This window comes from Equus quagga, chromosome 6 (genome assembly GCF_021613505.1).
Source record: "Equus quagga isolate Etosha38 chromosome 6, UCLA_HA_Equagga_1.0, whole genome shotgun sequence".
Lineage (NCBI taxonomy): Eukaryota > Metazoa > Chordata > Mammalia > Perissodactyla > Equidae > Equus > Equus quagga.
In genome coordinates this window covers 32,400,030-32,419,449 of record NC_060272.1, presented here as the reverse complement: position 1 = coordinate 32,419,449, position 19,420 = coordinate 32,400,030, and the positions used below count along the sequence as shown (strand labels likewise).

The 19,420-nt window shown below is 33.2% G+C and overlaps 1 protein-coding gene across 9 annotated transcripts in view; it reads right to left on the bottom strand.

Moving 5' to 3' along the window:
- MYCBP2 (MYC binding protein 2) overlaps positions 1–19,420 on the bottom strand; it is a 255,562-nt gene that overhangs the window by 169,295 nt on the left and 66,847 nt on the right. For 8 of the 9 annotated variants that reach the window (XM_046664365.1, XM_046664367.1, XM_046664368.1 and 5 more), the window contains exons 15-18: positions 15,945–16,149; positions 13,109–13,254; positions 12,465–12,566; positions 3,290–3,397 (exon numbers count right to left, since the gene is read on the bottom strand). In XM_046664365.1, coding sequence (XP_046520321.1) covers positions 3,290–3,397; positions 12,465–12,566; positions 13,109–13,254; positions 15,945–16,149 — 561 coding nt within the window. The remainder of the gene's footprint in view (positions 1–3,289; positions 3,398–12,464; positions 12,567–13,108; positions 13,255–15,944; positions 16,150–19,420) is intronic. The other variant, XM_046664370.1, reaches the window with a different exon arrangement.

Below are 19,420 nucleotides of genomic sequence, written 5' to 3'. Positions count from 1 at the left end.
AAGTAATACATGATACAGCAGTTTTGGAGTTTGATTAAAAAAATAAGGCTCATGAAGCATTTTATCACCATCAAATGGCTGACACCCTAAATCTTTTGTAAAAATAAACCAACTACACATTTAACAAATCTCAAATTTTGTACCTTTAGGATAACTGTAAAAGATAAAGCAAAGAATTCAATTCAAAGAATTAAACTAGTATTCATGGAGGACTTCTGTTTGCAAAGAATATATATATATATATACACACACACACACACATATATCTTGATGTAATCTTCATATCAACAAAATCAGTTAGGAATTATGATACTTACTATTTTTTTTTTTTTTTTTTTTGAGGAAGATTAGCCCTGAGCTAACATCTGCTGCCAAGCCTACTATTTTTGCTGAGGAAGTCTGGCCCTGAATTAACATCTGTGCCCATCTTCCTCTACTTTATATGTGGGACGCCTACCACAGCATGGCTTGCCAAGCAGTGCCATGTCCGTCCGCACCTGGGATCCGAACCGGTGAACCCTGGGCCACCAAAGCGGAATGTGCAAACTTAACTGCTGCGCCACCCAGCTGGCCACAATCATTTTTATTTTTAAAATAAGGAAACTGAAGCCAAAGAGATTAAGAAATTAACGAATGGCCACATAGTTCTAGTAAACGACAAATTTAGGATTAAAACTGAGGACTAATTCCAAAAGCTATAATATTTCCATTATACCACACCATTCATTTCTAAACAGAAGGTAGGCATAAAACACATACAAGTGTTTATCAGCGTGCCTTTGGACTTTCAAGTCAGTCACTTCAAGACAGATTTCAAGACTATTTCCAGACGTTCCTAACTAGGAATACCATATTAAAATCTTTTTCTATGTAAGGCACTGAATAGCTGAAACAAATGTTAATCCAGATATCTGCTTGAAATATAGTCTATGGTTATATTTTTAAAATAACTTACTATATGTTATATGGATTATATTTTATACTTATTGATTCAGCCTTATATACTCTATTTTGCCTCAAGTCAAAATTTGCCTGTATACAATAGATTCCATCACCTTCTCTGAATTCTCTCCAATCAGCCAGAAGCTCTCCAACTTTCCATCTTAGAACTCAATCCTGTTAACAATAAATCCACAGTTCTTACCCTCCACACACCCCCATGGGAGAGTCATAGTCTAGAAAATTTTAACTATTACCATCCCACTATGTGTACCATCAACATAATTAAATGTAAGACAGAATATAGCAATTAATAGAGTGAATTTCTCAGTGGAAAACAAACAGAATAAGAAAAAAAGAGAGAAGGTAAATGTAGGAAAAATATATTTATTAAAAGACTATGACTATATGTAGCAGGAGTAAAAGCAGTGAATGGGAAGATGATTAAATGACAGTTAGGTACACTGAATGCAAAGGAGGTAAGGGAGAGAGAATTTGTGGGTGTGCAGGAAATAGTAAGTGGTAAGTTAATACTCTTTATATAAAATAGGGCACCATTTCATAAAATATTACTTACACTTTAAATTCATTTTGGTGGTAAAGAGATGAAACTGTTTCACTCTATAAAACCATAACATCTAATAAAAAAAAAGCAAAACTGGCCCTACACTGTAATACTACAAAGTAAGTCCCTCCAAAGAGGTTGCTACAAATACACAAAGAGTCTTCTTATAACAGAACCCTGGGGCAGGCAAGATGGAAGTAAGGCTAGCTATTGTTGAGTACTTTCTATAGCCAACCAATGAAAAGTTGTAAAAAGTCTGTTTTGAATTTGTAAACTTAGTCTTCATTTAGCATTTCATTTTAAAATTCTGGAAAAAATAAAACTGTTTGTCCATAAGATACTAACACGGAGCTGAAAAAGTTTTAAGCTGTTTCATGAAATGTAAATATTTAACCTCAGGTAAAGTATTAGAAAAACTCCACTTTCATGTAATTGGGGGGAAAAAAAGACACTGAGAAAATGTGTTCTAATAGCGGCATAGCAGAAAATATGAGATCAGAGATTCTGGCAATAATTAAAATAATTTACATAGCACGTCCAAATATTGTTCCTTAGATTTAAATATTTATGGCATTGTTAGAGAACTCAGTAAATCAAGCAATCACAAATTTCACTATCATTAATCACATTAGACTTAAAATACTTCCAATTTTTATTTCTGCAGAATATATCTTAAGTAGTACTCTGTGCTTTTTACTAAAAACAGTGGTTTTGTCTGCTGTGTTTTGTGTTTTTGCTTTGAGTGGCAAACTGACAGATTGAGAGGGGCAAATAAAAATAAAGTTGACTATAATATATCATATGTGAAAGTTTAAAAGCATAATTAGTGTATAACAGTTTTACAGCAAAGGAGAAAATAGGACATAAAACATTAGTTAGATTAATTTGTCTATATGGAACGTGTTTTTAAACCTTTCTATTCTATTTTGCAGGGTTTATCTTAGGCATTTAAGAAAAACAGCAACCGTAAGTTGTATTAGTCAAAGAGCCCCTGGTTCACATGCCAGGATTCAAGGCAGAATTTACATATAAACTTATAAATTCTCTGCATTAAATTCTTTCCTGATCTTAGGTGACCTATAGTCTGTGGTTAGAAAGAAAATAAGGTTGCTTTAGGAATATTTTTAATTAATCCAGAACTCTGAGATCTCAAAGAATTACACAAAAATAGACTCCCAGTCACTCACAGACTCTGTTTAGACCTCTGACAGTTTCTGAGGACGAGAGTAGGTTTACAAAATTCACTCTTTGCTTACATCTATCACTATTTAACCTTCAAATATCAAATAATCCACATGTCTTATGCATGTAAACTTTAATATTAAAACAATTTAAAAGAGTAAAAGTAGTCAATTCATTATCACTTTGCACACTGAATTTAGTAATTTTGCTAATTCTAAAGCAAACGAACAGCCTTAAAAAAAAGACTGTAAAATGTTAAATGGCAGTCATCTAAGAGCAGATGATAAAGGATAAAAAATAGAAAAACAATAATTACTTTTTCTACCTTCCCTTAACTTAATGAAATTTGAAAAGAAATGGAAAACAAAAAGATATACTGTAAAACATCTTCTTTATTAAAATTAACAACAACAAAAAAGAAATAAGATTGACAGTCATTGACAAACAGTACAACTTTCAGCATGTTCTTTCTCCTCAGGCTATATAACAATGATAGGAGCAAAGTAGAAGAATTAGGTTTGTACATTTTCCCAGAGACAAAATTCAAATGAGTGGAAGAAATCGGGAAAGTATCCCACCTAGTTGATAAGGAAGACCAAATACCTTTGTGCTTGTCCCGTTTATGCTTTAGCTGTGCTGGATGGGATCTGAGTCTGGCTAGAGCCTGTTCTCGATGGTTCATAAAAATAGGACCAGCAAATACAAGGGGGCCTGAGGAGAAACATTTTGTATGTGCATAGAAAAGCTCACAAAATGAAAACACTACAATGAACAAAAATAATTCAAACTAAAAAGCATGGAAATTTATTCTTTACTGTTTTGGACATTATACTGTCTTCCCAATTCCCCTATATTAACCCCCAACCCCCAACCATAATCTATTCACTATTCCACACACAAGTTTTAATATCTTAAATATAGTTTATAACGTACAAATTCTATCTTTTATAATTATAAAATTATCAGGTAGTTACTAACAGTCTCAAATAGATAATCAGAAATTTCAATTAGAATAAATCAAATTATCTTATAAACATTTTTAATATCATATTTATTCAAACTTAGTAAACCATACATTCATTAAAAACAAATATGTTTCCTATTGAAATACCAAAAACCAACTAATTTTTAATTTAATGATTAAGTTTTAACAAGGTCCTCAAGATTTAATGTCCTTATGAGTCTTGCTATAAAACCAAGAGAAATGTTACCAACTTAACTACATTTGGTCATAAGAGGTCACAAGATGGTCAAAAACAGCAACTAAAAATTGAAACACATACGTGTATATGTATATATATAAAATCACTGCTTTATGAAGACAGAATTGTAGAAGTTGTATTTGATTTGATGTCCTAAAAAAGATAAGTCTAACTTTATGTATGATTTCTGTAACCACATACACAAAATCAGAAACAAGGATAAGCTGAGCTTCATATCGACACTGAATAGGGGAATCGAACCCAAGGTAACATTCTCGGGAACATTAACCATTCTCTCATAAAATAATTTCTTTCTCAAGCTCCACCAGGTACATATACATAACATACATATACAAATTCATACTTACATAGACTACAGTTATTTCCACTTATATAGTATTAAAGGAAAAAATCTACAGCCAAATTAATTTCAATAAAACTTAAAAATTGCTTTTCCTCATTATCCTTTAGCTTGAAAAGGAAACTTTAAATTACACCTTAAAATTTTAGTTCTTTTCTTACAGAACAGAACCACAGCTTCCTTGAGTTTTAGCAACATCAAAAATGCCTGCACATTTCAAAACATTCTAAATTTGACAGTTAAGATGTTACCAGTATTTGAAAAGGGAATTGACAGTATGTAAGCACTGTTTCGACAGGATTCTCTATAGCGCTTCAGCTATAATTAATTTTTCTAACAATGGAACAAAAATTAAACTATTGGTCTGTACTAAAATTTGACAAATGCCACATTAAATACCAAAGTACCCTTCATTAACCATCAAAAACAGGTAGAAAAAATATATTTTAATTATGTTTCTAGATATAGATAAAAATATAAGCAGCAGTAACTCTATGAAAATCCAAGAATAACATATTCTGTGATTACCACAGATAAAAATATGCTAATTAATGTTAATAGAAGAATTAAATATTATTTCCTAGTAATGCAGTACCAATTATTTGCAAGCTAAGATCATATATATTGAGCTCCATTTTAAAAATGTGATAAAATGGAATATATTTCAAATATGAACAAAATGTCTTATGTCTTCAACATGCATTAATTTTTAGTTGATTTACTAAAGCAGATAATGTAAATCACTCTGAAAAGTAAGACACTTTGCAACTACACAAAAAGAACTGTAAATATTAAAATAATAATGATATTAAGTTGTATTTACCATTTTCTGATTTCTATGGTCTGTTTGGGATATTATTTCTTCTCATAAAAATATTACACCCATAACATTCATAGTTATTCAGCTTCTCACTAAATTTAACCTTTTTAGAGTCTTTTGATGTATAAATATAGAAGGTCCACAGGCAATCATATCAAGAAAGTATACCATCTGAGTTCAATCTAAATCACCATTTACAATACCAGGCTATCAAGTTCTAAAATACTTTTGTGATCCATGGACTAAAATAATTTTCCTTATAGTTTTCCTAAATAAACATAGTTCAGTCATTCATTTATTCACCAAAAATTTTGTATTATCTTTAATGTAATAGACAGTAGGTGTGATGGATATAATGACAAAGACACAGATCTTATCAGAATTCAGTCCACTAGGGAAGACAGAAATAAAAAAACAAAGAATTGCAATATGTTGTGATAAATGTTATAAAGGAAATCTGAACATATTATATCTTGAAGGATGAAAAGTGACCAAATCAACCCGGGTGAATAGAGAGGGTTCAAAGAATGAGAAAAACTTTGCCTAGAGAGAAGCAAGGAAGAGAGGGCATTCCAGGTAAAAGGAACAGGATTTATAAAAATAGGAAGATGTTAAACAAGAATATTGTATAGCCATTAAAAACACACATAGCTGAAATGAATGGAGTATAGGATGATTTGGCAGAAACTGGTGGAAAATGAGTTTGGAGATGTATACAAAAAACAATTAAAATCTTTTTATACCACGCAACTTCACTGTAGAGCTGATGAGAAGTCCATGAAATGTTTTCTATTAGTCAACAAAGACATATTAAGTACTGACTGATTTCAGATACCAGGCTAGGTCCTAGGAACACTTAAAGAACACACATCTCTGCCTCAAGAAGCTTACAGTCTAACAGGGGAGGGAGAGACCACAGACGACTCAACAAGAAATTATGACAGTGTGCTAAGACAAAATTAAGCACAATGGAGGTGCAGCTAGCAAACCTTGAGGGTGAGAAAGTAGGAAGTTTTGGAGTACAAGAAGAGAAAAATATCACATAAGCTGAGACCTAATAAAAGAGGTAGTGAGTGCTGTAAAGGTTCAGAGATACAAAGAAAAAAAGTTCAGGAGCAGAGAACAGGAAGAAGAGTAAGAGGAGATGAAACTGCAGAGATAAAATGTGTAATTCGTTTAGAGAACTATGAATGGCTTTTTGGTTTTAAACAGAGAAGTGCTGCTGATCAGATTTGCATTTTAGAAAAAACATTCTAGACAGAAGGTGGACAAAGGCTTAAAAGATAGGACTGGGGGAAAGAACATTTAAAAGGCTTTTCACTGTAGTTCAGTCAAACAACAGAAGTGGACTGAACTAAGAAAACAGCAGTGGTATTCTAAGAAGTAGACATATTCAAAAGCTTTAGTTTCTTAATAGAACCAAGAAGGTAAAATTAACTGAACTTGCTGGTTTACATGTTTTAGTAGGAGGGGCATGAATTTTAAAAGAGTGTGAAAATACAGATTTAGATATTTAAAAGCTCCTTCCATTCACGTGTAGAAAACGGGTTTTTCAGAGCACATCCACAGGCAGGAGGCAGAAAGGGTGACTGGAATAAGTGGCCGTGGAAAATAGTACAAGCCTTTCAGAAAATTACTGGTGATACATTTCAAGAACCTAAAAATTATTACTATCCTTAGGCCCAGTAATTGTACATCTAGAAATCTATCCTAAGGAAAACTAAAATACTTTTTAAAAGATTTCTGTTCAAAGGTGTTACTATAACCTATTCTGTTAAATAGAATGTGGTAGATCCATATTTACTGTCCTAGTGTGTGTTCACATCGTATTGTAAAATGAGAAAAAGTTGTAAATAATCTTATATGTAATACAATACCACTTTTATAAATAATATATGCCTATCCTTTCACGCATGTGCAGATGTCAGCACACAATTATATTATAATGGAGTAAGATATGCAAGTATATGTATTAGAATAAATCTTATTTGCTTGGTGGAGGAGAATGTGAAGGCAAGGGAAAAAATACTAGCAAAATATAAAAATGTATATGCTATAATGTTACGCAAATATATAAAATGTAAAATTCAGTCAGTGATACAACTGGAAATGTGTAAAACTTGATTAGAAGATGACAACAAAATAAAAGCAATTAATTTACTTAAAGGATAGGTTTGTGGAAAACTTTTGACCTAAATTCCTATATTACTTTAATATGGTATTGCAATAAAGCACAAAAAAATTTTTCTGATATAACATTAAGGGGAAAAAAACAGGACACCAATATATATCACAGCATGAAATGATATAAAAAAACAAAGACTTATGCATAGAAAAAATTGTAAGGAAGTACATCAAAATTCCACCAGTGGTTATCTTTGGATGAAGAATTACGTTGATCCTTTTTTCTTACTTGACTTATGTTTTCTAAATGCTTCATATAATATTTTAATTTAAAAAGGGACTTTCATGTAGCACTGGAAGATAGCTAATACTGGATTTAATATGTCAAATCAAGAAAACAATGGTTTTAGAGGCTTAAAAGTCAATAGCAATAACTGTTCAATCACTTTGAAATTAGAGACACTAATTATAATAAATTTCTTTTTACATTCTAATTTGTAACTATGGGAAATTGATTTTTTTCCCTATCAAAATGCAATCTATTTTATTCTACAGAAGCTGTGGAGGTTTTTGTTATTAATAATCAAAGATGTGTGATTAGCATTCCAATGTATCAAGTCAAGGCCAGAGCTGGAAAAGAACCAAATCCAAAGAGAACAGAAATCTGCTAAACAGCCCACCACCACTAGCACCATCTTCATCACCATTATCATCACCACCACCAAACATTTACTCAGGGCTTAGCACATGCCAGGCGTTTTCATGCATATCACTTAATCCTCCTTAACATCCCTACTTAGGTAGATACAGTAGTCATCCCCATTTTAAAGGTAAGAAAACTGAGCTTCAGAGTGATTAAATTTCAGGGTCATAAACCCCAGTAAAAGTTGAGCAGACAGGATTTGAACCAAAGTCTAACTCCAGAACCCATGTTCTTAATCACCATGCTATACAGCAACACTAACCATATAACTTATTATCCAAGGAGAACCTACTCAGAGTAAAAGAGGGCATTATTAAGAAATATGCCTGGACAGTAGGCATAAAATGGTACTGTGCCAGACAATCCAGGACATAAGCTCACCCCATCTCTATAGCTCAGAATTATGAAACTTTGATTTGAGATTTAGGAAGAAAAGAAAGAAGGAAAAGTAGCTAACAATATTTGAGCTTAATTTTCCTTACAATAGAGTACTGAGAAGGAATATAAAGATAGGATCATTGATAGAATCACCCAGTAGTCCTGCCAACAACTTTAAGAGAATTCTACTTAAAAATTCCACTGAAGTCTCAGAGAATTTATGTACCAATCAACCCCATACAATCTAAAAAACTAACAGTTATCACAAATGTCTTGAAATAAAATCTGTAAATGAATACTACTGGCACTTAAGAATATATTTTAAGAAAAATATTATCTGGGAGATTAATATCATAAAAACTTTAAAGGCAAAATTCCAAACTTATGAAAAGCAGTAATAACACTCCTTTTTGGGTTTCAACAGCACACTCCATTATAGAAGGCTCTGGGTCATAAACAGCAGCTTAAATTACATCAATCAGCCTGAGGCTGACTGAGCAAGGCTTTACTACAACAGCTAGGTCCTAAAATTCTGATCAACTTCAAAAGAATTAATACAAACTTGGTAAATAGGATAGATAAATCAAGTAAAATAATTTAATATAAACTAATCTTGAAGTTCTGAAATTTCAACACAAGTAAAAGCCAATTACTAATGAGCATAGTTACTACTAACATACTACTAAACGGTCAGTTATCTAAAAAGTACCAAGCAGGGGGCTGGCCCCACGGCCGAATGGTTGAGTTTGTGCGCTCTGCTTCGGCAGCCCAGGGTTTCAGTGGTTTGGATTCTGGGCGCAGACATGGCACCACTCATCAGGCCACGCTGAGATGGCGTCCCACATGCCACAACTAGAAGGACCCACAACTAAAATATACAACTATGTACTAGGGGGATTTGAGGAGAAAAAGAAAAAAAAAAAGATTGGCAACAGTTGTTAGCACAGGTGTCAATCTTTAAAAAAAAAAGTACCAAGCAGAGGCCAAGAAAAAAAAAAATTATGTGTGGCAGTTGGAACACTAAAAACTTTTTTGACATTCCTGTTCCTCATGAGGACAAAACAAGACTGAAAATCCTCTAAAGCATCATGCCAAACAAGAGTCCTTGAATACTGTGTAAGTGACTCAAATCTGCATCCAGGACCCTCACGTAGAAATTCTGACTCATTAGGCCCAGGTGATTATGGTGCAGAAGGTCCATGGAACAAACTTTGGACATCACTGCCCTAGAGCAGTGATTCTCACGCTTTACCACCATCAGAATCACCTGGGGGACTTCTTCAGAGTTGGCTGGGCTCCGCTCCCCAAGCTTCTGATTCAGTAGGCCTCGGGTGGGGCCCGAGAACAGGCAATTCTAACATGTGCCCAAGCTGTACTGGTCCTGTTGAAACCACTTTGAGAACTACTGCCCTAAAATGATGAAAGGGAATCCTCCATCCAATCAAAAGAGAAGTATTTTTTAAAAAGCAAAGGTAAAGTGTAAATACCCCAGAACTAGTCTATATTTTTAAAGAAACAATGGCTTAAGTTTTAAAACATAACTCTTATTTTGTTTACAAAAGCAATATGCATATTGAAGACTACTTAGAAAACAAATTGTAAAAAACAAAATAAAAATCACCTGTAAACTCACTTCTCAGGTATTACATTTTGGTGTTTACCTTTCTAATTTTTTCCCTATGCAAGTGTGGGTGTATCTCTGTGTACATTTTGTTTTCTTACAAAAATCTGTTTTCTTATAAAATTGCTTGTAATGGGAGTGATGAGAAGGAATATAAAGATAAAATCATGAAAGTATCATATTACAATACTGGTTTTTAATTATTTAACATAGTATAAGGATTTTCCAAAGTCGCTGAATAAGAATTTGAAGTTTGACTTTTCAAAAATGGATACAAAGTTAGAATTCTCGTTTAAAAGATTTTTACAAAATAAAATATATAAGCAGGATTCTTGTTGCATGGTACTGTGTTTCACACACGGTTGTCAAGTATACTGGAACTATGTCCTCACTGCATGATGCCAAAGTAACCATGGTGACTGTGCAAAGCAAGGACATGATTCTAATATGCACAGATTTCAGTTAATTTTGGTACCTTGCAAAGCAATGATTGCCATAATTAAGGTCCATAATGAAGAGCCTAACCCATCAAGAAAATATATTTACTACATATTCTGTTTCAACAAAAATGAAAAGAGCTCAACCAAAAAATAAGGATAACACAAAATTTTGGCACCAATAATCTGAAGAAGTATTTCTATATATTCAGAACTGCAGATGAAACTGATTTGTCACAAAATATACACCAATTGCCTAGAACCTAAGTCAGTGTTTGTAAAATCAGATACAATAAAATAATTTCTGAAAATATTTAAATAATGAAGCTTTCTAACCTTTAAAATGTTACAGTTTATGTTTTAGAGGTCTGACACATTTTAAAATCAATGGCAAAAGAATATTCTGTAATCACAAAGCTTTGTTGAATAACATGCACAGTCAATGTTCTTTTACTTCTGATATGCAGAAATATACTATAGCTAGAGAAGAATAGCTTTTTATAGAGGGAGAAAAAAGATTAACAAGATATATAGCATTAGGCAAGTAAGTAAATGTCATCATAAGAATTTTTGCTATACTTTGGTTGAAACATAAGAAATTCCTGGGTTTTATAGGTCAGTTCATATGATTCAACCCAGGTAGTAAAAAAGATACATTGATAATTAACCTTAAGCAAATCATATCATTAACATAAAAGGAATTATCACTCAACTACCACGTCATAAAGATGCAGAACTTAAATTTTACCCTGTTTTCTATGAAACACTTAATATATAATTTTCCCAAATATTTATATAATGTAAATAATGACACTATAGTCATGCACTGCATAACAATATTTCAGTCATCAACAGACCACACACAGAACGGTGGTCCCAAAAGATTAGTACCATATAGCTAGGTGTGTAGTAGGCTATAGTATCTAGGTTTGTATAAATACACTCCATGAGGTTCGCACAATGACAAAACCAGATATCTAATGAAGTATTTCTCAAAATGTATCCCCATCTAAATGACGCATGACTACATACATGAATCTTATTAAAATATTCTTTATAGGCAATGATTTTATGTAAACAAAGCCAAATTAAAAGCAAATATTCACTGTATCAATGAATCAATATAGCTTATCAGAAACTATAAAGAACAATCTTCAAGTTTCAAGCATGTGTTTTACAACTTAAGTTTAATAAAAACAGATTTACCATGTATGCTATATATTTTACTACTCATTCCATTTTACATTAAAAAAAGAATGTCTAGAAAAACTTATAATGATAGTTAAACAGGCAATAGGTTTTATCTCATGTATCAAATACCATGTCATTTCCAATAAGTATTTAAAATACGCAGTATCAGAAAATATTTCTACTGAAGATTTTGCCTAGTAGAAGAATAAAATCACAGACCTCTGTAATAATCTGTCTTAATTCTATAAAGAAAAGATTCCATTGGGCAACAACAGCTTTACGTAATACTTACGTATCTCTGCTTGTTGGATATATACTAAAATACCTATTATAACCTCTGTTAAATGTATTTTTAGGCTGAGAAATGTTCATAAACAATGAGGAAAAGATAAATAATAAATCTATCTTTGCTATTAAAACTTGCAGCCTCTCCAACTTACCCTTCTTGTACATAACCGGAATGAGGTTTTTCCCAAAAAAGAGACAGAAAAGCACATTTTACTCTAGATTGGAAGAAGAGTGGCGGGACTATGCCCGAATGATAATGGTCATAAATGACTAAGAAAACAGAAAGTAAAATACTATATTAACCTAATTCGTTGTTCATGGTTAAACAGATGAATCCAAAAGCTGGGTGACAGACAAGTTCTTAGAATTCATTTTATTTAAAAAGTTGTTGTTGCTAATAGCTTTTGATGCTTGGTAAATGGCACAAAAATTCTTAATATGGTTGACTTATGCCATAAACATCCTCCTGAATTAAACGTATGTTATTAGCACAATTGTAAATATCCTGAATAATTTTCATGAGTCACTAGAATGTTACTAATTTTAATTTCAATTTCTTACCAAATCAGGCTATTCTGTAAACTTTTCAGTGGTCTCCATATAGGGAAAGAAAATGGATTTTCATATACTTTTTCTCTGCAGCCACATCTTACCTCTTCCTTCCTCTAATCTGTGTCGCCTGATTACACGCTGCCGTTTTTCTTCTTGTCGTAACTGAAGGTGTTCTTCAATGTTAACCCCGGGTACTGGGACAGCTAGATGATTGACCAAAAGAAAAAAATTACAATAATTATATATATATATAAAGATAAATAATAAATCTATCTTTACAATTAAAACTTGTTACATAATAGATATGACAGAACTACGTGAAATTCCAAAAAGTAAAAGCTAACAAACACATTGTCCAGGAGCCAGCCCTGTGGCCTAGTGGTTAAGTTTGGCACATTCCACTTTGGCGGCCTGGGTTCAGTTCCTAGGCACAGACCTACACCACTTGTCCAAAGCCATGCGGGGACTCACATACAGAATAGAGGAAGACTGGCACAGACGATAGCTCAGGGCAAATCTTCCTCAGCCAAAACCAAAAAACTATCGTCTAAAACACAAATTATTTTTACTGCAAGAATCTTAGGGAAAGGGAATGTCACTCCTTCTTAATGACATGTTGTCAGTTGCCATACAAGCACTACTGCATAATTATCTTAATTTTTTAAAATATATCTAATAGAAAATATTTAAACTATCAGAACTATTGAGTTGAGGACAATACGTTTAGCACAATCAATCAAATTACCTAACAGAAGATCTAAAGGTATCATCTCTTTCACTGCATCAAGAATTCCTCTTTGTCTTGCCTCCTGACCATCCAACTCTCTTGCACAAGCCTTGCAACATCCACACACAGCACAGCCAGATTCTCCGGAACCACAACCACAGATCCTAAAAAGAAAAAGAAAAAAATTAACTGAAATCCTTCTACTCTTTCCTTAAAACTGCCTTCTATAACACCTTTTCTGCATTTTTTTTTTTTTTGAGGAAGATTAGCCCTGAGCTAACATCTGCTGCCAAGCCTCCTCTTTTTGCTGAGGAAGACTGGCCCTGAGCTAACATTTGTGCCCATCTTCCTCTACTTTATATGTGGGATGCCTGCCACAGCATGGCATGCCAAGTGGTGCCATGTCCACACCCAAGATCCGAACCAGTGAACCCTGGGTCGCTGAAGTGGAACATGTGAACTTAACCACTATGCAACCCGGCCGGCCCCCTTTTCTGCATTTTGAGATTGTGTTAAATGAGTCAGCAATGAAATCACGCCTTCCAATTAGGATGTGTCAATTTTAAAGAAAAGGTATGAAAAGATGAATAATTAAAAAACAAGAGTTTATTAAGCTCCTCAAAGGCATAATTGGTATTACTTCTACAGAAAATACAAATGGATTCTGCTATCTTCAAAGCTGCTATTAACAAATACTTTTAAAGTTTTCACAATTAGTGAGGCACCAGAAGCTTTACTAGTAAGCAGTCTGGATAGGCTGGTTGGTTAACAAACAAACAACATTGTATCTACCAGGTAAGTTAAAGGAGGCATGGGCAGCCTTCACTGAGTGAGCCCAGCTTGTCAGCTTCACACATTACGTCTCCTTCCCCCACTCTGCTTTTTATGCCCTCATCTCCCATACTCTCCTTTCACTGTGTCCAATTACCTATTCTTTTTTCTCTTCTTTGTCTTTTTCCTATTAGTTGTTAAGTAAGCGTATGGCATTTGAGTATAATATAAAGAAGACAAAAACACTCTCAGAAGTTGGCTAGCGGGTCAGTGAACAAGTAACTTCTTATCCACGTATTTTGTAAATGTAGAAGTCATAGTTTTAATGTTATATGTTGGATCAGTCCTAAAAAACTTTGGACAGCCTCATTGAGCCTCTGGCTATCCAGATTGGTGGAGGTACAAGAGGAAGGATCTACCTGGCAGTAGGTTTGAAAGACACAGCTGGGTAGCTTGTGAAACTCCTGGCTTTTAAATGCAAGCATTACTGACAATTTGGAGGATCACTAACTACAACAATAAAAACTGATAAAATAATTTGCCCTATTGAATTGTCCGTGGGCACTATTTAAAAAATAATGTTTAATTCTAAATTTATTCTAAGATATCCAGTCACAATTTTATAATCAAAGTCATTTTTAACAGTGCTTACTGTCCTGGCATATGTTCTTTTGTTGACTTTACTCATTTCTGCATCATTGATAAAGAAATTACTGTACTTGGTTAGGTACTGTCCATTTAGATCTATAAATTGAAAACCAACAGTAAATCTATGGGGGAAAAAGCATGTAAAGAAGAAGAATTAATTTCAAGAAGGACCAGAGAATTCAGAAATTCAATTATGATATTTATCAACTGCTTAAGTTCAGAGATTGGGGGACACAATTTTAGTAGAAACAACTTGGGAGAGCATCCAGGAGGACAAATTTCAACTCCAATATTGTTTAAAAAGAAAAATTGTAGAATCTTTCTGTATCCAAATTAAATTTTAAAATAAACAATTTAGGGACTTAAATATAGTAAACAGAGCCAAAAAGACAGCTTTGTAGAAGAAATATCATCCTTTGATAAAGAGAGCCATAATATTTTCATGTGCTAAAAACGCAAAGAAAATTTATTGCTATAAAATCATAGTATTTCAATATCTAGAAGAAAAGCCCTGTTATGTACGATCTATTTAGCTATGTCAGGCCAAGTATAAACCCAGAAATGTAGTTGTACTAGATCCAGACATGATTTGGGAAGAAGCACCTGACTATTCAAAAGGACTCACATGGGGAGGTCAGAGATGGGGGGTGCCTGTACTCACTTGGGCTTTTCCTCACAAGATTGCCCCTACTTCCCAAAGTCAGCTAATTATCATAATTAATCTGATCTTACAAAGATCAGAGCTATCATAATGCAAAGATCTAGCATAATTAATTTGATCTTACAAAGAATACCCCATTTTGTTACATTGCTATAAATGGCAATACAAAACAGGACTCAAAATTCTCCCCAACATGCTAGGGAAAAATCTGCATTCCAACTCTGCCAAATTCACATATTAACTTTAAAATGACAACAATACAGGTTCCTGAAAAAAAAAAGTGGTCCAACAAGAGTAAAAAAGGATAAATCTAACAGGTATAACACAACTTAGAAGCGACAGCTCCTAGAACTCCTAAAACTGTGAACAGTAAATTTCATTAAAAAAATTATATATCCCTAATTGAGTATTTTATATGATATTTGATAATTATACTCAGAAAAGATCCATGTTCAACAAAAATGAATAGAAATACTTGGCATTAAAGCAGTCTTAGGAAAAGAAAACAAATGAAGGCACAGCCCCAAGCCTTGAAGGAATTTATGACCCGTTTTTAAATAATAGTTTAAATGAGTCAATTGAAAGAAAAGCAAATTAAATAAAACTGACACTGAATTAGAAATTATATTAGAAAACAATTATAAGAATGGTTAGTATATGCCAATATGCCTTTAAGAAACAACACAGTAGAATACACTCTAGAAAAATTTTGAAAAGAACTGTGTTCTACACATTTCTACTAATTTACTTCTGTAGCATTAAACACTTTCTTACCCTCCAGGGACTCTGTCTGGACGCCCACTACTGACACAGCTGGCTCCATAACCTGTACAGTCTCCACAGACGGTACACACCATGCACTGCTCCAGCTTCCACTTATGCATGCCTGGAGGGCACATCATGGACTTCTCATCTTTTTCATCTAGCTCTTCTTCCAGGTCTTCGTCCATTGCTGTTGCCATATTTTCAACTCCAAATCCTATTTGACAGATCAATTTATAATTTTTATGTAGATTACTCCCATGTCTAAAAAGCTGATAATTATATTTCCCAATTGAAAAACTACATAACACATAATAATCCAAATGAATACACAAAGGAATGCTAAAATACACAGCAACAAAAACAAAATTTAATTTAGGGATCACGAATAAATGCTCTCCCCATTTCCCTTCTGCAAAAAGAGTCAGGGAAGGCCGGAACATCTCTTAGCTGTTACTTTCTGTCAATGATATTTTCAATTTTTTCTGATTTTTGTCCCATCCTCACTGTTCAACAGACCAAAGAAAGTCTCCTAACCACGTTCTAAGCATAGTCTCTCCACTCTAGAACATCCTCCCGCTGCTAGCAACCAGCTTCTTGAAATATATATTTGATCCTATGACTTTACAATTTACAAACCTACAATGTCTTTCCAAGGTCTTGAAAAGAACAAAACTCCTGAGCAGGATACAGTCAATCACAATATGGCTCCCAATTTTCTCCAACTTCATTCCTTCCATGTAAACTACATTCTACCTGAACCAAAATTCCCTCTGCTTTCTAAACATCCTGTGTCCTTTCATGTGCTCAGGGCCTTTGCTCATTCCTACTCCATCTGTATCTCTTTACTTCACTTACCACGTGCCTCTCCCTACTTCATCTACCAGAGAAACTCCTTTGCAGCCTCCAAAAACTCAGCTCCAAAGTCATTTCCTATGAAAGGATTTACCACCTTTTTCAGGGAGTCAGTCACTATCTCCTCTAAGCCTGTTTATACCTCAATTACAACTTATTTAATTGTATTATAATTCATTCAACTATTTTTTTTTTTATTGAACACCTACTATGCCATAGGTATTCCTTTATGTCAAGGAGTGAGCAAACTTTTTTGTAAAGGGCCAGGTTGTAAATAACTTAGGCTCTGTGGGCCATATAAGTCTGTCACATTTTTTAAAAATCATCCTTTACAAATGTAAAATCCATCCTGAGCTTGGAGGGCCATACAGAAACTGGCCACTGAGCAGACACGGCATAAAGTTATGGCTTTCAGATCTTTGCTCTAGGCACTGAGGACTATGATAATGAGCTATTATTAAACTTATAATCTAAGGAGAGAGATAGACATCAATATATACAGAATTAATGTCATTAATAACCATACAGAAAAGTGAAAACATACAAATGTGACAGGACTATGAAGAAACATGTAGTACTATAACAGCAGATAATGAACGAGAAAGTCTGCAGGAATCAAGTAATTAGTTATGTTTGTCTTTCCTATTAGACTTAGATTCTCAAAGGCAAGGTTATACCTTGCTATATCTCTTATTCTTAGTCAATGTTATTCTTTCATCACTTAGACTTGTAACAGTCTCAGTATATGTCTGTCTAATCAAGAAACGAACTCATAGAATATACAGCCTTACTTTATTTTTGCCACTTGTAATCTATGGACAGGCTGGGAAATTAGACAACCAAGTATTGGATAACTATGTCTAGAGTTAGAATAAAGCAATCCTGAAGACGGCCTGAGTGACTCTATTTTAACAATAACTAAAATATATTGAGCACTTACTTGTACCTGGATATACACGTATTACTCATTTAGTCATCCCAACAGGACCATAAATATTACCCTCAAATTAATCTCTAAATTCAAAGCAATCCCAATCTCAAAGCCAAGTACAAAAACTAATTTTAACTGATATGGGAAATAAAGGCCCCAACTTGACTACACAAAGCAAAAATTTATAAAGAAAAAGAATGAAAAACTTGTCAGCAAAATTTAAAAATTATTTACAACAAATGAAACCATCAGTAAATGTAAAAGATAAGCCACAAGTTAGTCAAAGATATCTGCAACACATACAACATAATACATAAAAAATTCCTACAAATCAGTAAGAAAAAGGCAAGCAAAATAAGAAGTTTGAAGAGATAGTCTAACTCACTATTAATAATCAAGGGAATGCAAATTAAAAGAAAAATGAGAGACCTGGCAATTCTACTCCTAGTTATATACCCAGAAGAAATGCATACATGTTTTCACTGACATTTACTAGCAATGATCACGGCAATACTATTCATAATAACCAAAACTAGAAACTATCCGAATGTCCATAATACTAGAAAAGATTTTAAAACTGTGGTATATTCATACAATTTAATACTATACAACAATGAGAATGAATAATCTATAACTACTTGTAACAATATAGATGAATCTCATAAACATAAAGTTGAGTGGAAAGAAACTAGGCACCAAAGAGTTCATTCACATGATTCCACTTAGATAAAGTACAAAAGCATGCAAAACTAACTTCTGGTGTTAACTGGAGAGGTAGACTGTAATTGGAAAGGGGGCTTCCTGGAGTGCTGGTAATATACTATTTCTTGATCTGGGTGCTGATTACATGAATGTGTTCAGTTCGTGAAAATTCATCAAGATGTACACTTATGCTACGTGTATTTTTCTGCATGTATGTTATACTTGAATATAACAAATAAAAAATTACAATGGAATACAATGTTATAGCTATTAAACTGACCAAAATCAGAGTCTGTCAATACTAACTACTGGAGTGATGTGAAAAATTAAACTCTACTGGTAGGAGTATAAATTGGTACAACCTCTTCCAAGAAAAATCTAACAAAGCTGAAATCTACAACACAATTACACTAGAGAAATTCTCACACACGTGTGCCAGAAAACATGGAGGAGGTCTTAAAATTATTTACAATAATGAAAAATTGGAAATAAACTCTATCAGCAGGAGAATAAGGTGTGGTATGTTGGTGGTGTGGTTTACTACACAGCAGTTAACATGAATCATCTAGATTTATATGTATCAACTTAAATATATTTCAAAGAAAATGGTGAGACAAAAAAATTTACAGAAAAATATGAATAGGTTAGCCTTATAAAAAATCTTATTTTTATGTGGAAAATACATGAGTATAAATATTTTCTACATATAAAATATCTAAGAACAAGTAAAAATATAGGAACTGACTGAGAGGATATTAATAAAGTCATGATAGTGGTTAGTTCTGGAGAGATGGAGTATAATAGCAAACCTTGGAAAGGGAATACAGGACACTTGAATCTTATAGTTTCTCTTTTTTTTACTGACAAATGATAAGACATGGTGGTAGATACACAATTTTTAATATTTAAATACTATTTTCTGTACTATTCCTGTTTTTTTTAAAAACAACTTTTAAACAATCCCTTTATGTTCTTTATGACTGTGCAATCTGTATTCATT